Source organism: Hippoglossus stenolepis, chromosome 3, assembly GCF_022539355.2.
Source record: "Hippoglossus stenolepis isolate QCI-W04-F060 chromosome 3, HSTE1.2, whole genome shotgun sequence".
NCBI classification, from domain to species: domain Eukaryota; kingdom Metazoa; phylum Chordata; class Actinopteri; order Pleuronectiformes; family Pleuronectidae; genus Hippoglossus; species Hippoglossus stenolepis.
In genome coordinates this window covers 23,367,185-23,385,333 of record NC_061485.1, presented here as the reverse complement: position 1 = coordinate 23,385,333, position 18,149 = coordinate 23,367,185, and the positions used below count along the sequence as shown (strand labels likewise).

General features: G+C 42.6%; 1 protein-coding gene across 3 annotated transcripts in view; it reads left to right on the top strand.

Annotated features, from left to right (window-relative positions):
- Positions 1 to 18,149, top strand: part of cdh4 (cadherin 4, type 1, R-cadherin (retinal)) — a 210,489-nt gene that overhangs the window by 160,798 nt on the left and 31,542 nt on the right. For all 3 annotated transcript variants that reach the window (XM_035152798.2, XM_035152795.2, XM_035152796.2), the window contains exons 6-8: positions 2,626 to 2,781; positions 8,094 to 8,238; positions 17,681 to 17,853. In XM_035152798.2, coding sequence (XP_035008689.1) covers positions 2,626 to 2,781; positions 8,094 to 8,238; positions 17,681 to 17,853 — 474 coding nt within the window. The remainder of the gene's footprint in view (positions 1 to 2,625; positions 2,782 to 8,093; positions 8,239 to 17,680; positions 17,854 to 18,149) is intronic.

Here is an 18,149-nt window from a genome sequence, read left to right as displayed (position 1 = left end):
GATTAGATGTATACCAAGTACAACAGTGCATTGATAGATTGGATTATACAATACTGTACATTACACCTGAGCCAACAGGATCCACCGGATCTGGTGTGAAATATAAATTGCGGGTGTGAAAGCTCACAGTGGAGTGCTTCACCGTGGGTGTGAGGAGACTGTGGTGGATATTAAGAGGGAGGGTATCATGTTCAAACAGAGAGATGTTTTATGCAGAAGCCGCGTCATTGCTGAACGGATGAAGTAATTCCATTTTCATGCATGATCTGCAGCCCCACAGACTAGGGAAATTGCATAGGAAGGCAAGAGAAAGAAAAAAAAGACCTTTTCTGTTTTTTTCTCCTTTTGACTCTGTGATCATTACCTCTGACTTGTAACCATAGTGATGATTCGGTCCCAACTAAAAAAAAACAACAACACTCAACTCAGTGCCTTTCAGAAGCTGAAGGTGAAATCGGAGAAAAGACGACATGAGGATATTTGGCACTGAAAGAGACAATAAACTGGTCCAGGATCAACAAATCGTTTGTTTAACACTAGTGACAACTAAAGATTAATCAGCTGCTATTTTAATAATTGATATTGATATTTATTATTTTTCAAAAAGAAAAACAGCCAACAGTGGGTTTAGTGAGTCACTAAGTGCTGTTATTTGAAAATGATTCGTGTAATTTCAGTGATTAAATATAAACACAGTAATCGCATCATAGTTAACAATTTATACCAAGCTGTATTGTACTGGACCAATCCTCAGTGTAGCCATGGGATGATTTCTGGGGTTTGAAATGAGAAAACAGCAAAGTTCTGCATATAATAATGTGTAGTTTACAACTTCATGATCCCGAAGAAGGAGCTGCAGCATTGTTTGATTATTTAGGCATCACAGCCAAAATAGCTGAAGCTGAATTTTTTTTACAATTAATTTTATTCAGTATCTTATTCAGATCCTGTTCTTAAGCTTAGGGAACATTAGAAGCAAGGGTCCATGTAATTACTGAATTCACTAGCAGTGGTGTGCTGTAATTAAACAGACAAATTAAACAAAAGTGCACAGTAATATGAATTTGTCTTGACGTGTGTGTTCATGGTTTGTGAGTCAACAGTGGTGGGATTTAACAAAATACATTTACTTTATTACTGTACTCAAGTACAGTTTCATGTATCTGTACTTTACCTAAGCAACATTTATTACATATATCAGCAAATATCTGTACTTCCTACTCCACTACATTTTTACAATGCATTGGGTTGCATGTTTATATTGTTTTTATGTATTTTTTAAAAGTTATCAATAGTGAGAGGGGAATTAATCCACTTATCCAATCAGAGCGGACAGGTAACATTAGACCCCGCCTCTTAGCAGCATCACTGGTGTGTAGTAGTATAGTAGATTGTTGCATTAGGGACTAGGCTCACTCAGCAAGTACTTTCACTTTTAATACTTGAAGTAGATTCAAAAGCAAATACTTACGACCAAGTGTTCAAGCCACTTGAAGGGGAACAAATCTGAAATTTTGAGAATAAAGGCTGTAATAATATGACTTTATTACAATTTTCTTCACAATTGGGACTTTGTTCTGACTTTACTTGAGTACATTTTGGTCTAGTTATTTGTATTTTTGTTAGCTGTTTGAAGGTTCTGACTATTCTAAGCTGGTTACCTCAGCTTAGAATAGTGGCTCCATGTTTACTGTACAGACATGAGAGTGTATCGATCTCCTCACCCCACATGTCCCACAATCTCAAACTATGGCCTTCAACACCTATACAGACACTTCCATTATTAATGAAATGAATATATGAGTAAAATCTACCCCCAAGCACCTATTGTATCCAGGTGATACTTTTGAAGCTTGGTGCAGAGGTGAGAGGCTGTCTGTGCCTGCTTTATAATGGTAACACTCTCAGTTCCATCATCACTGAAACAGCACAGTGTCACAGTCGAATCATTGCAGCCCATTGAAAATCCATGCCACTGTACAGTCTTTTATCCTTTCGTTTTCTTTAAAGTCAGCAAGGTGCTGAGCTCAAGTGTTAATGATTTCATAGCTGTGGCAGAGGAGGCATTCAAATAGAAATGTGTAAAATATAACAGTCTTTCTCATTTTCATTCTGTGTGAAATAAGTTAAAGATGTAGCAGGAACACTTAAATATGAAAGTCAAGTCAGACACTTTGTAGATGAGAATCACATCATGAATCAGTTTCACATCATCCAGACAGAGACCTTCATAGCTGCAATAATGTCTTTTCACACTTAGTCAAGGTCTGCTGAGAAACTGCCGTGAAAGTAAACCAAAAACTCAACAGGTCAGATAAAATCCTCTGACAGTGGAATCTATTTGCCTCGCTGCACATTGTGCAATTTTCTATTTTCTTCTTCAGCCTGTGGGTTCAACGTGTCAAAGAAAAGCTTACAATGGAAATGTTATCATCAACGTATCTTTCAAGAATCCAATGTACTGTCTGTACGTTCTCAAACGTTTTATTCCACATGATTTTTTTTGACAATTTGTGTCCCTTAAACTGCTCTGAACAATTTGTGCCCTTTGTTGAAAACCTGTAAAGCCAGGAGTGAAAACTTTCTTATCTTTTTCAACGTGTTTCTCTGTTTCTGTGTCTTCAGATCCGCTCAGATCAGGATAAGGATGTCGGCATCCGCTACAGCATCACAGGAGCGGGAGCCGATCAGCCCCCGAGTGGCATCTACAACATAGATCCCATCAGCGGCAACATGTTTGTCACCCAACCCCTGGACAGAGAGGAGAGAGCCTCCTTCCATGTAAGCCCGAAATCACTGTTTGTCTTGTCTGGTTTCTGCTTCCCTCCAGATCCATTTATGCTTATCCCTGTGAAAAATGTGCCTCGCCTTTCCTCTTCCCCCATCTACCTTTCCTACCAACACTAATGCTGTCCGTCGAAACACGGGCTCGAGTCGGAGCGCATTGGGAGGACTTACTTCTCCGTTAGCCTCCACACAGTGCCAGTGTCTCGCCAGGCTCTGACTGATTCCACAGCCAGACATGAGTTAAGGAAAAACCTTGAGAAAACACAAGACCACTTCAGCTGCCGTTTACAGTAGATGGAGATTTAACTGCACAGTTTAGCACAGGAGCGATAGAACAGAGACAAAGAGAGAGAGAGCCAAGGTGGAGTGCAAGAAATCTGTTGCCTTTGTTCTTTCCATCGGAGCTAATGAGCAGGTGCAGCTTCCAGTGTGTGCGTGCATGTGTGTGTGTGTGTGTGTGTGTGTGTGTGTGCATTGAAAGTGATTGTATTGTGTGTTTGTGTCCCTTCTTCCGTGTGTGTGTGTGTGTGTGTGTGTGTGTGTGTGTGTGTGTGTGTGTGTGTGTGTGTGTGTGTGTCTCTCACTTTTCCTTTATGTACTGCTGCACTGTATTACTTTGCCACCCCCTGCACACATTGTAGAGTGCTCACCTTGTGCACTCTGCAGCTGTGGTGTTCAAAGGTGTAGGCTGACAGCTGTATGGTTAGCCTTCTTATGGCCCATTCCCCACCCCACACACACACACACACACACACACACACACACACACACAGAGGAAGCTTGGGAGTTGAGTTGAGGTCAGGCCCCTCTGGAACCTTGGGTTAAGCAGCCCTGTGGCAGCGTGAATTAAATATGCAGACCACATGAGACTCGTGTTAACGCCAGGCCATTGGTTAATATATACACATTATAGTTTTCAGTGTATATCAGCAGGGACACCTCCACTCGCACTGAGTGCTGGTGTCAACGCCCGTGTGACTGTCAGCATGATAGATGGCTGCGCTGCTGATAGAGCTAATTCAGAAGTGTGCTCCTGTCTCGGAGGAAGGATAGAATAAAGGAAAGTGGATCTTCAGTGTCTGTCAGCGCACACTCTCAGGAGTCTGCACACATTATAAACGCCACCATGTTTGCACACACACACACACACATACGCACACACAAAACCTACGTGCAGTGACTATAAACAAACACCAAGCTCTAGATGATTGCCTCTCTTCCTTGGTTTGTCTCTTACTCTTCTGTGTGTTTGCATGTGTGTGTGTGTGTGTGTGTGTGTGTGTGTGTGTGTGTTGTATTTAATGTCATATGAGCCTCTTGTTACCTCACTTGCTTCGTTCAGGCTCTGGACTCTGCTGTGAGTGTTTATTTCCGTACCTGCTCTTACTCCCAAACAGCAAATTGGGATCAATAAAGCTGGTAGGATGTGGGTCCCTGGGAAAGGACAGCCGCTCGGTAAACAGTTCTTATTTGACACTGCCTGTAGTAAAAACAGCATGTTGGGTTGAGGGCACTTCAAGTCTAATGTGGCTAATGTTTAGGCTCCCGCGGACCCATGTTGCTTGTGATGTGATGTATGATTTAGTGTGGGAGAATGTAGGCAGTGTTTGACCCAGGGGAAATTTAGTCCAGTGCTTACTTTCTTTCAACTTGACAAGAAGTTCCCACCACTGCTGTGCTCTCGCAGGCCAAACTTTGCTTGTTAGTTTTTGGTTCAAGTGAAAAGAGAGACGAGGCTGCTGTTTCTGTCAGACTAGCACCGGGGGGAAGTGATCTGCGAGGTGAGGAGAGTGGGTGTTTAGCCTGAGCTTCTCTTTTGTCAGACGGAGTCAGCAGGGCACGTGGAGAATTGAGCAAGATGAGAGCGTCTGTGATATATAATTTTATTTATTTTTTCATTTATGTTTGCATGAATCCATCAACTTCAGAGTTTAGTGAGTGTGTGTATGTTTTACACTGATGCACTGATCACAAACACCTTGGACATTTGTGTTGAATTTCTTGCAAATGAACATTGTTAAAAGTAAAATTTGGAAATAGAGAAAAATCATAATATTGCTTATTTCTCTTGGACTAAGAGATCACTAGTTGGGGCCATTTGGTTCAGCATGCATGTGAACTGAACAAATTTAGCCTGCGGACCTTAATTTGAAACTCTGCATCAAGAAAGCAGTGCAAAGCCAACTCCCTATGGTATTTAAGCAGCCTCTTGCTAACACCAAAGCAATAACAAATGTCATAGGTGTTTTTTTAGCAGCGGATATGCGGTATAATCGAGTATCAGTATAAGAGACTCTGGTACACTTATATGAACCATTGTGCTCATATTAATTAATGTAGCCTACACTGTCCCTTTTTAATACATACAAGTTAAATAAAAGTAAAAGACTACTAGAGCTTTAAAGGATATTATGTTTTTTTAATTTGAGATCAAGTCTGTGGTCCTCAGTCTTAGCATGAGGCTGAACGCTGCTCATGTGATGTACAGTAAAGTTTACAAACAGTACATTTTTTTGCACCTGAACGGATATTTATTTTTTAATCTGTTATGTATTTGAGAGAATATTTATATTGATTCACTTTTGTAATTGTACTTTTCTATTAGTAGGTTGCAGCTAGTTGCAGCAGTATTACAGACTGTAAGAATGACTCTCATAGTCTGTTCAAGAAAAAGAAGCAGTTTAATTTGATTTCTTGTTTTTCGCAGCACCAAAAACTAAACCGAGGTACCGAACCGTAATCTTCCTTAGTCAGTTGATTATGTCCGTATGCTAACATTTGCTAATTAGCATTAAAGACAAACGATGGTAATGCAATTAGCTTCGTGGGCATTTGCTCATAAACCAAAGTTTTGCACTATTAAAGTTTTTGACTTGGTAATGGTTCTTGCTGAAGCGTCAGGAAATCATTAAAGCCAGTAGAGTACGTTATCTGGAGATGAGGTATGTGACTATGTTTTTGTTCAATAACATCCAGCAATTGTTGACAACCCACAGACTAAGTGAAAACTTTGACCTGCTGGTTGCGCTAAGCAAGAGGAAAAATCTGAGCATCATAAGAGTGAATGGAATTAATATCCTAAAAACCTTGAATATCTTTATCAAGTTTTTAATAGAAATCCATCTAATTCTCTAGGTATATAGTAGGGTCAGCTGGTTGACATCCGCCTGTGCTATCACTAGTGTGGCTAAAAAATCCTAAAGATTACAGCAGTATTTCTGATTGGAAAATACTGGAAAATACTTGATGAATCCATTAGAGGTGTTAACGGTAACAGTAATTTGAAAATCATCTCTACTTTTACATTCTGTAGGTAGGTACATGTATTTAGCAACAGCAGCAAGAGCCAAGCACATTATAGCAGCAGAGAGGGAACCATGTACAAAATTCCGCTCAGTATTGCCTCGGTGCTCCTCAAGGTGCTCCTCAAGGTTCTCCTCAAGGTGCTCCTCAAGGTGCTCCTCAAGGTTCTCCTGGAAGATGAAGTTGGGGTGTATGTTGGTGAAAGACACCTAATGGGTCAAATACAAACTGTAATCCACCTCGGGTGTTGGTCAAGTCATAATAAAACTAACCTGTCAGAATACCAATGTCTGCTCACACATATACATTTGTCTGCAACGCACATACACTCTTCTAGGCCCTCAGGTCATATTTCCAATTCCTCCATGGAGCACACAAACACACACAAACACAGGAATACAGAGACACGCACACATATGGAAATATGATAAAGTATTCAGGCACGTGCACACACAAATCCACAGATAGAAAGGACACACATGAATAAACACTGTTTGAAAAAAACTAAAATGCACAGGCATATTCAGACATTAACACTCACACACACACACACACACACACACACACACACACACAACACACACACACACACACACACACACACACACACACACACACACCTCCGTGAACTGAAGCGGTCACACATCCCCCAGCATGCAGCGCTCACAGCTGAGAAAACAGATTGGGCTTGTTTGTTGGGTATCCTCTCCATGTTTGTTTGCTGTGCTTCAGCCAATCGAAAACTAGCATCTTGAGGATCATTAAGTGGCTAAAGAGGGCTCTTTTGATTGGCTATGTGTGCGTGTCTGTGTGTGTGTGTGTGTGTGTCTCCCAAGTGTGTATGTGTCCGCTTTTGTCAGCGTCCATGTTAAACATGTGTTGGGATGCGCGTGTGAATGCTGGAGAGGGCGTGTGTTTGGGTATGTTGTGATACATCCTTGACAGCTGACACAAAAGCCGACATGATTAGTTTTGTAGTGGCAGAGGCAGGTGCCGTCATTCAATCTTTCATGTCACTCCACAATACATCACGACTCGCTGTAAATAGGCTGGCAGGCAGAAACTCCTTGACTGTGTTGTGGCAAAATATTTTGCCGCCAGCATGTCGGTTTTTAGCCAGAACGAGAGCCCTTCTCCTTTTACCAAGCCAAGCTGTGATTGAATAACATTTCTGCAGAGGATATGATTTTCTAGGCAATTGAATGAGAGTAATGTAAGTCACGGTGAACAGTGCCGGTTTGGTTCCAGGCTATTACAAAGCTTTGCGTTATGTTAGATGTCATTAGTGGGGATTGGTGGGGAGTAGAGGGTGTGTAGCAGCAGCACTGGAGATTAAGACATCCCAGTGTAGATGATGATTGCTTTTGTCAGTCCTCCCTGTTCGAGCCCCCACACCCCCACACTGCCTCTTTGTATTTTCATCTCTCATTTACTTGCACAAGGCTCAGTCACACTCCTCCTCTCCTCTTCCCATCTCATTCGCCTGTTCCCCGTCCCGCTTTTTTTTTTTCTTCTTCCCCTTCATTCTCCACCTCCTCGCTGTCTCTATTCCCACACTGTGAATTGTCAGGGAACAGCTCATCATTGCAAGACAACCATCCAAATGGCTTCCTTTGTCAAAATAAATTGAGACAAACATTCTCCCCCAGACTAAAAAAGAAGCCACAGCTTGAGCAGCAACACCTCTCTGATATTCTTTCGGACTCTGGCTGTGCTAACAGTAAAATAGGTGTTGTTTGTGTCTGGAGCATTTCACTACTTTGCCCCTGTCTGTGTTATTGCGGTCCCTTGCCAGGATACCATCAGGATACTGGTGCCCTGCTGACAGACAAGAAATAGAATACAAGTTGTGCCTTGTTCCAGTCCAGACCGGATCTCACACTTTTATATCAATCGAGCCAGCGGCCTGTTATCAGTCCAGCTACATTTATCAATTCAAGCCAATATACAATATTCAATTCTAATGATCCCTTCCTCGTTTGTGCTTTTTTGTATGTTCACAGCTGCGAGCGCATGCAGTGGACATGAACGGTAACCAGGTGGAGAATCCAATCGATCTGTACATCTACGTGATCGACATGAACGACAACAGGCCTGAGTTTCATAACCAGGTGTACAATGGCTCTGTGGCTGAAGGCTCCAAACCAGGTAAGAGTGAACAAAATGAACAGGATAGTGTTCCTGTAAATTTAGTTTTTATGAAAGTAAAGGGAAAAAACAACATCCTGGATTCTTGGACAGTATATGGACAAAATAAAAAATGACTAAGCTTCAGTTGTTAAATAATAATTGTCTGTAATTGTCTGTTAGCAGTTGCAGTGGAGCGAATTTCCATACTTATGTTATCATTTTAATATTTTTATAGTCCCGAAGAAGTACAACTATTACATATTTAACAAGAAAAAAACAGAGAGTCCAAAACAGAAATGTGTCTTTTCTTCACATGTAATAGTTTGTTAAATGCAAAAGATTTGCATTAGGATTCAGGGTCAGGGTCTAATGCATTTGCACACAGGAGGATTTTCATATCCTCCTTGGTCGGTTCACTTTTATTGGCTATTGTTTCTTTCATATGACACGACTCCCCGATTTGTAAACACCAAAATATTTACAATATTTACAATTCGAAATACTCTTATTCAGTTGCTGCAGGAAGATTAGGTCTGTAAACCCCTCACACTACAGGATTATTTGGCAAGATAATCTGTTCAGATCAGCCCTAGATCAGCAACACCCCCCCAATCAGACCTGGAATTGGCCTCATTATCCAGCAGGTATAGCATACAAGCTCAGAAGTTGTTGTGTGAACAGTAAGTGCAATCACCTTGTGTTATAGGGGAAAGATTTGAGCTCAAACTGAACGCTTTGTTCAGTTCTGATTACAGGTAATCAGTGATGATTGTATAGTTTAGATTGTGGAACCTGGCAATTTAATGCCCAGAAAATTGCCACGTATGCTGGTAGCTTCTATACTGTACTCTGTAGGGAATTATTAATGCAATTATCCCTTTATGGATCTCTAACATGTTTTATGTTTAAACATTTCTAGACAAAGAGATGATTGTCCTTGTCTCTTGTTTAAGGATCCTGTTTATGTCCTTTTGTATGGTGTGAGCTTGTGCGTCACCTTATTCGAATCTCAAATCAACCACGTTCCAATTTTTTCCATCACACACACAGTCTTACATTTTTCCGTCTCACTTCCAGTGGTTTTGAATAATCTTGGACGTGAACAACGCAAGCAACACCTCGAGGTGGGAATTTTCCGTGACGTGAAGTTTTGGGTTGGTTCAGACGAGGGCACGCTCATGAGATATTTGTGTTACTGTATCCTGGCTGGATGCATCATTATCAGATTCTACCGAGCACGGAGACATGTAGACCTTCCCTCTGAATCGCGAAACAGAGTTGGTCAGTGCCAAGCGAGAGACAAGAGCAGAATATACAAGTAGCTCTCTTGTCTCTACTGGAAGAACTCTTGCTCTAACAATCAGACCCCGAGGACCCGTGTGTGTCTTCACAGTGTTCAGATATTGTTCGGCTGCAGTTTAATCTCAGGGGGATTTGTAAACAATATAGGAAAGCATGTTGTGCGTGCGTACGCGTGTGTATGGATCAGTGAGTATGTGTGTGTGTGTGTCTTTGTGCGTGCCTGTGTGTGTGTGTGTGAGTACCGGTTACTCCTCAGTGGAGCACGGGTCTACAGCATATACAGCGCTCCTAATTAGCGAGGGCAACCAGACAGTCCCACAGCTACTTTCTTCCTTTTTCACTCTGATACTCTCTGCTTAGTTTAAAATGGGAGCGTGTGACGGCAAAAGTCTTTGAGTTAAATTTTTGTTTTGAACAGAATGCAATCTGTTATACCAATTAAGAAGAAACATATTACAGCATGTACGGCATAATTGCTCTGCTCGTCATTAAAAAAATCACTGCCAAGTAACATTTGTTTGTGGAGCGTACAGCGTCAGGTATGGAGAGTTCGGTGTCAACAAGGCAAACTGTGTGTAAAGCTCAGTCACTGGTGTCTGAATTGATTCATTTTAATTAGGCACATATGCTACAAAGTCACGTTTGCCTAATTGCCTGTTGAGTTGAAGAAAACAAGAATGAGTGTGATTCATCTCCAGTTTGGGTTCAAGGAGACATTTTATACTTCTCTGGCCCATTTAATCCTTTAATATGTCCTCCGCCACTTTAACGCACTATTAATGAACCCACAGTTTTGCTGAAGTTGATTTTCATCCCCAGCTGAACCGATTCCAACCCTGCACACAAACAAGAAACACAGCCAACTGTAAGATGTACGCTTGATGTAGTGGGCATTGATTAATATCCATTCTGACTGAATAAACTCTGTTGTATAAACCTTTGTTTAGACAGAATCAGAAAAAATAATGCAACCTCCAAAACATTAATATTTAGTACATGACTCATCTGAACCTTAGACCGTATATAAAGATGGATGACGCAGCTCCACATGCTCCCACTATCCAGAAATGAAACTGAAGTATGTCAGGTATGAACGCCAGCATCTGACATATTTGCTGGCGGAGTCTGCGCAGTAAATAGAGCAGATTTATGATCCAGAATGCAGCCAGTCACCAGGTGGCGATCGAGATGTGGTATGAAAAAAACAAAAAAACAAGCAGCAGTAAAACTTTCCCTGTTGTGTCCAACTGGAGCTCTGTTGCCAGACAACAGCAATAAGGGCGAAATGAGCTGGTGATGCTGATCATGGAAATCCTCCTAAGCCTAAGAAGACCGCCTCCTTCATGGGACACTTCAGTGTTTCCCCTAACAGTTTCTTTTAGCAGCAGCAGCGGGCTGGCCAATGTAGGGGCAACCCTGCGCCGATCCTTCAAAGGTTTTGGGACACAGTTTTTGATCCGAACTAAAATGGACTAAGACACCGTCCAGAACAAATAATACTTAGATTTTGCCTGGGAGTACTTCGGATTCTCAATCCACTATTCTTACAGTATTATATTGTAAATTTCTTCAATAACTGATGTAATACGATACGTAATACGAGTTCATGAAAACTTCATTTCACGACTGACATTTTCAGTGATTATTAAAAGGGCCCGCGAGATCACAGCCGAGCTTCACGGATCCTCTGGTGTGCATCCTGCATTTGCATTTGGCTTAAAATATTCAGTGGCATAAAAAGATGACCATGGAAATCCCTCAGGTGGTACCTCAGGTGACAGACTCTTTCCGTCCTATCACAACATGGCGGGTGACAGGTGCGGCTCTGGGCAGAGATGCTGCTGGAATACCTCAGTTGTCCGCCTCGCCCTGCCCGCAAGTCTGATCAGTGATAAAACATCCAAAACTATTCATATCTGTTACTACATCATGATATATCAAGTCGTACAGTATCACACATGACGTGTCTAAAACCTTGTCTGAGAGGAAATTATTTGCATGACTAGATACCACTGCTGTTTAGTGCAATTTCTTTAAAGGTCCCATATTGTAGAAAGTGAGATTGCCTCACTCTTTTTTGGATTATAAAGCAGCTCTGGGTGCCATATAAATACTGGGAAAAGGCCAAAATGTTAAATTCACAGAGAAGGGCACACATTCCATATTCAGAAACAGTGTTTTAAAACGAGCTGTCAGGACTTATGTGACTTTGTGATGTCAGAACTCTACAGTCACCGCTTTAAGCTACGACCTCATCCTGACCCACTGTTCTGTCTTTCTCAAAGGTTTCTCCTGAAATCTGCTTTTTTACTCTATCTCTGTTAAGGACTCTGAGTGTTCTGCTCCACCTCTTCAACAATCTTTTCTACTTTTAATCCTGTTAACGCTATTCTTCTGCCGATCGTTTGATTACATTTGTCTTGTTTGGTTTTTTTGTAGTTTTATCAGTCGTGACACTTGGACTGAAATCCAGGTATTATTATGGCTGTGCGTGGACTGAAAACCACCTGGAGTCGGAGCTCTGAAAAGAGGATAAGTAGCTGTATCCATAGCTGCTGGTCGACGTTTCTTCCATGCACTTGCTGTAGCATTTCACCCTCGCCTGCAATCCCAGTCAATCCCCGTACACACTAGACACTGTCTGGCAGTGACAGAGAGAATGACTGCTCCTTCTCCTCCTCGTATTCCACTCGCCACAGTCCTCTCTCAGCCGTCCCAGCTGCCCAATCACCCACCTCCTGGGGATCCCCGATGGTCCCAGATTCAGTCTCCCCTGGCTGGAGGCAGAGGCAGGGGGCTAACTCACTCCTACATTGTCCCTCGATGCCACCAGATGATCCAGACAAATCCAGCAGGAGCATTTTAGTCCTAATTTGACTGTGTCTACTGGGCTCATTTTCATGACCATCGCCAATGGCATTTACCATGCTACATTTGCAGGCTACACCTGTAATTGGCCTGGTCGTGCATCACTCAAGAAACATGTTATGATTAGCGCTCCAGGGAGAAGCATGAGCGAGGAGATGTAAAACTACACTGAGGTGTTTGCTGCACTTAAAAGCACAAATATGTTTTCTCATAAATATCAAACCTTCAAATAAAACAATGAAAATGTGTAAAATATGGAACTCTTAAGCTTTGAAAATAAGGTAAAACAATTCAGTGCTTTGCTTTATACAATTTGAAGTATTTCCCTGTAACAGATTGGCTTTATGGCATGCAGCCAACTCAGTGCTCATGCTCTATTGTTTCAACAGTTAGCCGAAGGTATTTTTATCCACCAGCGTCTTAACAGAAAGATGAACTGTGATGTGTGAAAAGTAGAAAAGTTCATTACAAGTTTTCACCCACACCAGTAGGAAAGATACTGAAGAAACCTCTGAACAAAGGCCCTTAATCTTTGGTGTGCTCCCTGAACGTCTGAATAAACAGAAGCAGTTCAAATGTTTAATATTTGTAATATTTGAAAAGTGTGTGTACAACCCCTTGTATTTTTTCTTAATTCCATGCAAAGGGGAGATATGTGTTTAAAGCTGCAGCAGTATCACATCGTGTATCTACAGACCCAGATATCTGAGGTTCTCTGAAGCATTTCGACACATCTTCACATCTAGCACTGTGGGGGAAGCCATCAAAGACAGAGACCTACAGGGAACCACCCTTATCATCGTCACCAGATGTTACACAGGGAGAGATCGGATCAGGCTGTCAGTCAGGATCCGTTTGAAACGGCCCCGCTCGGCACCAAACAAACCTGTGACTAATGGGATTTAATTTGCACTGGCAATCAAACCTAACAAAACGGTAGATGGCAAAGTGAGCAGGCTGATCACACTTACTTGTTGTTAATGAGGAGTAAATGAGATTGATTGTGAAAACTCGGAGGCTAATCCTGTGAAACCTGCTAAACCAGTAAGGTACAAAAAGTAATATGCAAGTTAGCTTAGGCTAACATGGAGTGCACACATAAAAGAAGAAAAAAAACACATGAAACACCACTGCCTTTACAAGCTCACTAAAATCATCTGAAACTCTTCACGCCTGCAGATAAGAAATTTGTCGACATGGCGTGACTCCTTCAGAAAGCTCTTGTGTTCAGAGGCTGCCGTGTACTCAGAACATCTGCCTTGTGATGTTCAGTCCTCTCTCCCACCCACCCCCTCATCCCCAACTCTGACAGCAAGTTGTTCCCTTTTATGGATCGTCTTTCTCAAAAAAAAGGCCATCTGAAATGAGAGAGTGAGATCAAAACCAGCAGCTGAGTGCCTTTTCTTACAGTCGATTTGCCCTCCCATGGGGGGACAGGGGTGCTGCGTCGCTTTTTCTATCTCCCTCTCACGGTACTCCCTCTCTCTCTTGAATAGTTTGCTAACAGTTGCAGAGAGATTTAAAAGCATCGCTCCATCTTGCCTTTTTTTTTGCTGGGGGGTAATTAGGGATTGGCATATAGAGTGCAGAGATGGAGAGGTGGAGATGAGTACATGGAGGAGCACAACAATATGTTCTCACTGTGCCTCTTACTCTATAGCTGCTTTCAGGCATGCACTGAATTCTGCAGATCCTCCGTATTTTCTTCTTAGGAGGTGCATGTACGAACGCAATTGTCCGAGTGAGAAGCTCCGTAGTTTCCACGGACTTTATCCGCCTGACCTCCTAGTATAAAGTCTGTAGAAATCCAGGAGAAGTCGATGTGTGAACACAGCACGAGATCTCCCTCTGAATTCATCGTGATCGAGTGGGGGGGAGGGGGGGTTGCTTCTAGCGCGTGACAGACGAAAAAAACAAATAGAACACGTAGTACTTCATACACGTAGAAGACACTGATGAAGATTTCAAGCGAGTTTGTGGTGATAAGAGCTGATGACGGTGTTGGGGCGCTGTAAACATGATCACTTGATCTACGCATCAGAGTTCATACGTCACTTCCTGCCTCTTCCTGCTGCACCCGGATGCTCCACCTATCGCCTCAATAACGCGGAGGATTTGATGCTGTCGTGAGCGCGTCTGTGTAGAGAACCTCCCGCTGCGTGAGAAAGGCAGTGTCTGGGTAGACTCCGTAGCCAATTCTCCGGATTTTACCCGGAGGCCATGTCTGAAAACGGCTTATATAAGTCATAGTGGCAGATCTTACATTCAAAAAACAACACAAAAAACCTATAACACGCAAGAGGAAAGAGTAAAACTGAAAAGGAATAATATGTCTCCTTTAATGGGTTATTCTAAGGCTCCATTCCTCCTCCTAGTTTATTGGCTGCCAACAAATAAACCAACAGACAAACAGACGCGGGTGAAAACTGAAAGCTTGACCTCCGTGGAAGTAATGAATAGGAATGGTCAAATTCAGTGCAGCAGAGGCATAGATATCTCAACTTTAATTCCATTGAATGGATCAGAAACGTTGAATTATGCATTAACGATATTTGCAGCACAACCCTGATGACATGATCTTGACAAAGCTCCACCAGAGCCACAGAAGACAGGATTCAGATGTTTGTTTCTGCTGGTTAAGTAGTTTCGTGTGTGATATAGGTGAAATGCTGCTGTAAAAAACCTACACATACAATATGCTAATGCGACTGCTTATCGATTTTGTACTGATACTATGACCCTGAATACCAGCGAGTAGATACAGATCAGCAAGAATGTCTATCATGCAATAATAGAGATCAAGGTTCCATGAAGGTTCCTGTGCCTCTGCTTTTTTTGTCTTCTCTGTAGTCATTCTAAACCGGAATGATTGTGAATGGTTTGAATGGTGCGACTGTGTCCTTGTGTCCTAAGAGAGCTGTGGTCGCCATTAGTGGGTTTTGTGTGAACACTGTCTCCCCCTCCCTCCCTTCCACCAAGATTCACCGGGCTTCAACCTTTTCTCTTTCAACCTTTCCTCTCTCGTGCTTTAAACCTCACAACCCTTGATTCTCCTTCTCTCTCCGCTGTACTGTGGCCACTCTTTCCTTCAACCAGGCAACCTCTATCTTCTCTCCACGGAGTTATTATCCTCTTGTACCGTCCATCCCCTGCCCTCTCACCCCCAGACTTCCCCCTTGCACCTTTGCCTTTAATGGTTTTTAAAAACCGTCGCAGCTTTATTCTTATCTTAATCTTTTTCTCTGCTTTGCAATTTCCTCCTCTGCTTTCTATCTTTGCATCTGTGTTTCTCCCTGTTTCTGCTCAGTCCGTCATCTGCTGCCTTCTTCCTCTTCTCTCTTATTGAGAGTCAGACGTTGACTCGGGGTGACTTATGTTTAGGTAGCAGTGATCTGCGGTCATGTGAGTAAAATGGTCGACCACTTAAATTTTCAGCTCCAGCGATTTTTTGCGGAAAAGCAATTAGGATTTGGAATTAGCGTTCAAATTAAAGAGGAATTAAACAGGCTCAGAGATTAACCGTTTCAGGCATGGCCATCCCTCTTTGAATCTAAAAGTGCATCATCATCATATAACTGAATCCTCCTCATTGATATGAAAGGCCAACGTGTGACTCCCTATCACATCTTCTCCCTTCCTGCGGGACTGGAGAGGTTGATTATAAATCGTGGCTGTCCTTGGCGGAGCTGCAGTACTTGTTTTTCTTCTCCCTGTCTTTGCCTGGACTCTCTTTCTCTTCCTCGCTGGACAAAGTGACAAATCCTGCTTTGAAACTTAATGAAGTTTGAAATAGAAATTCGAGGCTACAATTATCCTGTCCATGCAGGCTGTCACAGGAATGATAGTGCCATCTACACCCAATTATGGGAATGGAGACACCTGTAACTGCTGAGACCCACGGGGGACTGTCAGGCCTGCCATGGATCCAGCAGCTCTCCTGCTTCCACTCAGTTTACTTTTATTTACATTAATTGGTGATTAGAAAGGTGCTGAGACAAAACTTGACTTTCTTATTTCCGCAAAGGACGTCTTTTGTCAACCTTTTTTTTTTTTTTATGACACCGGTTTTGTTTCTCCTCAGCATGGTATCCACCCCCCACCATCGAGCCCACTGAGGTAAACAGCGTGTTTATGCATTAGTTTGCTGAGACACTTTCCAGTGCCCACTATCATGAAAACAGTGCTACATTTTTTTAAATCCATCAGAAAGGTTTTATTTAAATTAATTTAGAGAAGGCAATCAAACATGTAGGCGTTTTAATTAGCACTTTCTCCTTTTCAAGCATGTTTGTGCTTCAGCTGACTCTTCTCTCTGCCACCCTCCTCCTGCGAGCTGACACTCTTTTTCTCTCAGCAGCCGCGGCGATGGTGGCAGTCTGTAAATGGCTGCCTGATGGAAAGTGACATTTTCACAGAACCCTGCGAGAGAGGCGAGGTGATCTCTCCTCTTTCCAGCACAAAGTGCTCCTAATTGCCTGATCGCATTTGTGAGCCTAGCTGACAAACTCGTGCAAATCAATAATTCTGCTCGGGGAAGATGTGGGGACACAGGCCCTTGTCACCCTGATGCGTGCGGCGAGGACACACACAGGCACATGCATACAGATGCACAGACGTATGTGTAAGTATAAACGCAGGGAAACACGTGCACTTTTTACCCACACACTCCTGCCACCTCACCACCTCTGCGCTGTCTGCCTTAAATGGCAGTGTTTATCTGTGATTCTAAGACAAATAGGGAGAGAGCATGGGAGCATTAAGGGCAGCCACAGTTCCGCTGAAGGCTGAAATAATGGATGGTGGAAATGGCAGACGACCCAGCGCTGCTCATTACTAAATGGACTCTGCGGAGATGGAAACTTTGCCCAATGGCTTGGCTATACGGAGAGAACAAAACAGCACAACTTAAAATAGGGGCCGATTTAACAGGTTTTGTTTGTGATTTTGTGCTCTCACTAAAAGTTGCTTCCCAAAGAACAGAGAATGTCACAGCAATTTGCAAAGTCGGAATGACTTCTTTCTTGTTTATAAATGGGGTTGTTGTCTTCTGAGTTTTCTTTCTTCTCTTTGATATTTGCTGCAAATTCATTAAAAGTAATGGGCTTTCAAGAAACCTTCTGTGCACTGTTTGTATTTTCAAAATGTATATGGGCAGAAGACCTTAAAAAGCACATTGTTGTAATTTAATGACGGCTTGTTTTTCCTCTTTACCTTTTTCCAGCTTGACCTTTTCTGACCTTTGACCTTGCTTATTCCCGGTCTTCCCAGCTAACGAACTCTCTCTCCACAGGCTCGTCTGTGATGCAGGTGACAGCCACCGACGCGGACGACTCCACCACAGCAAACGGCATGGTCCGCTACCGAATCCTCTCTCAGACACCCCACAGCCCCATCCCCAACATGTTCACCATCAACAGTGAGACTGGAGACATCGTGACAGTGGCAGCCGGCCTGGACAGAGAGGTCGGTGTCAACCTTATGTGCTGTGTATCCCCGTTACTGCCTTCGCATGTTGGGTTTCTCTATTATATTGTAAGGTCTCAAATTTATTGAGCAATGTGCCGAATTGAAATATGTGCCCACGCGGCAATAACATAAAACCTGGGCTGATATTCGATGGTTTCGCATCACCTAATAAATTAGGCCGGAGTAGAGACTAGTTTTTATATTTTTATGTATTTTTTCTTTTCTTCTACATTGGTATTGCAGATACTTTACGGTTCCCCCCTGTTTCTGGTTTTTATTTAAGCTAAGACTAA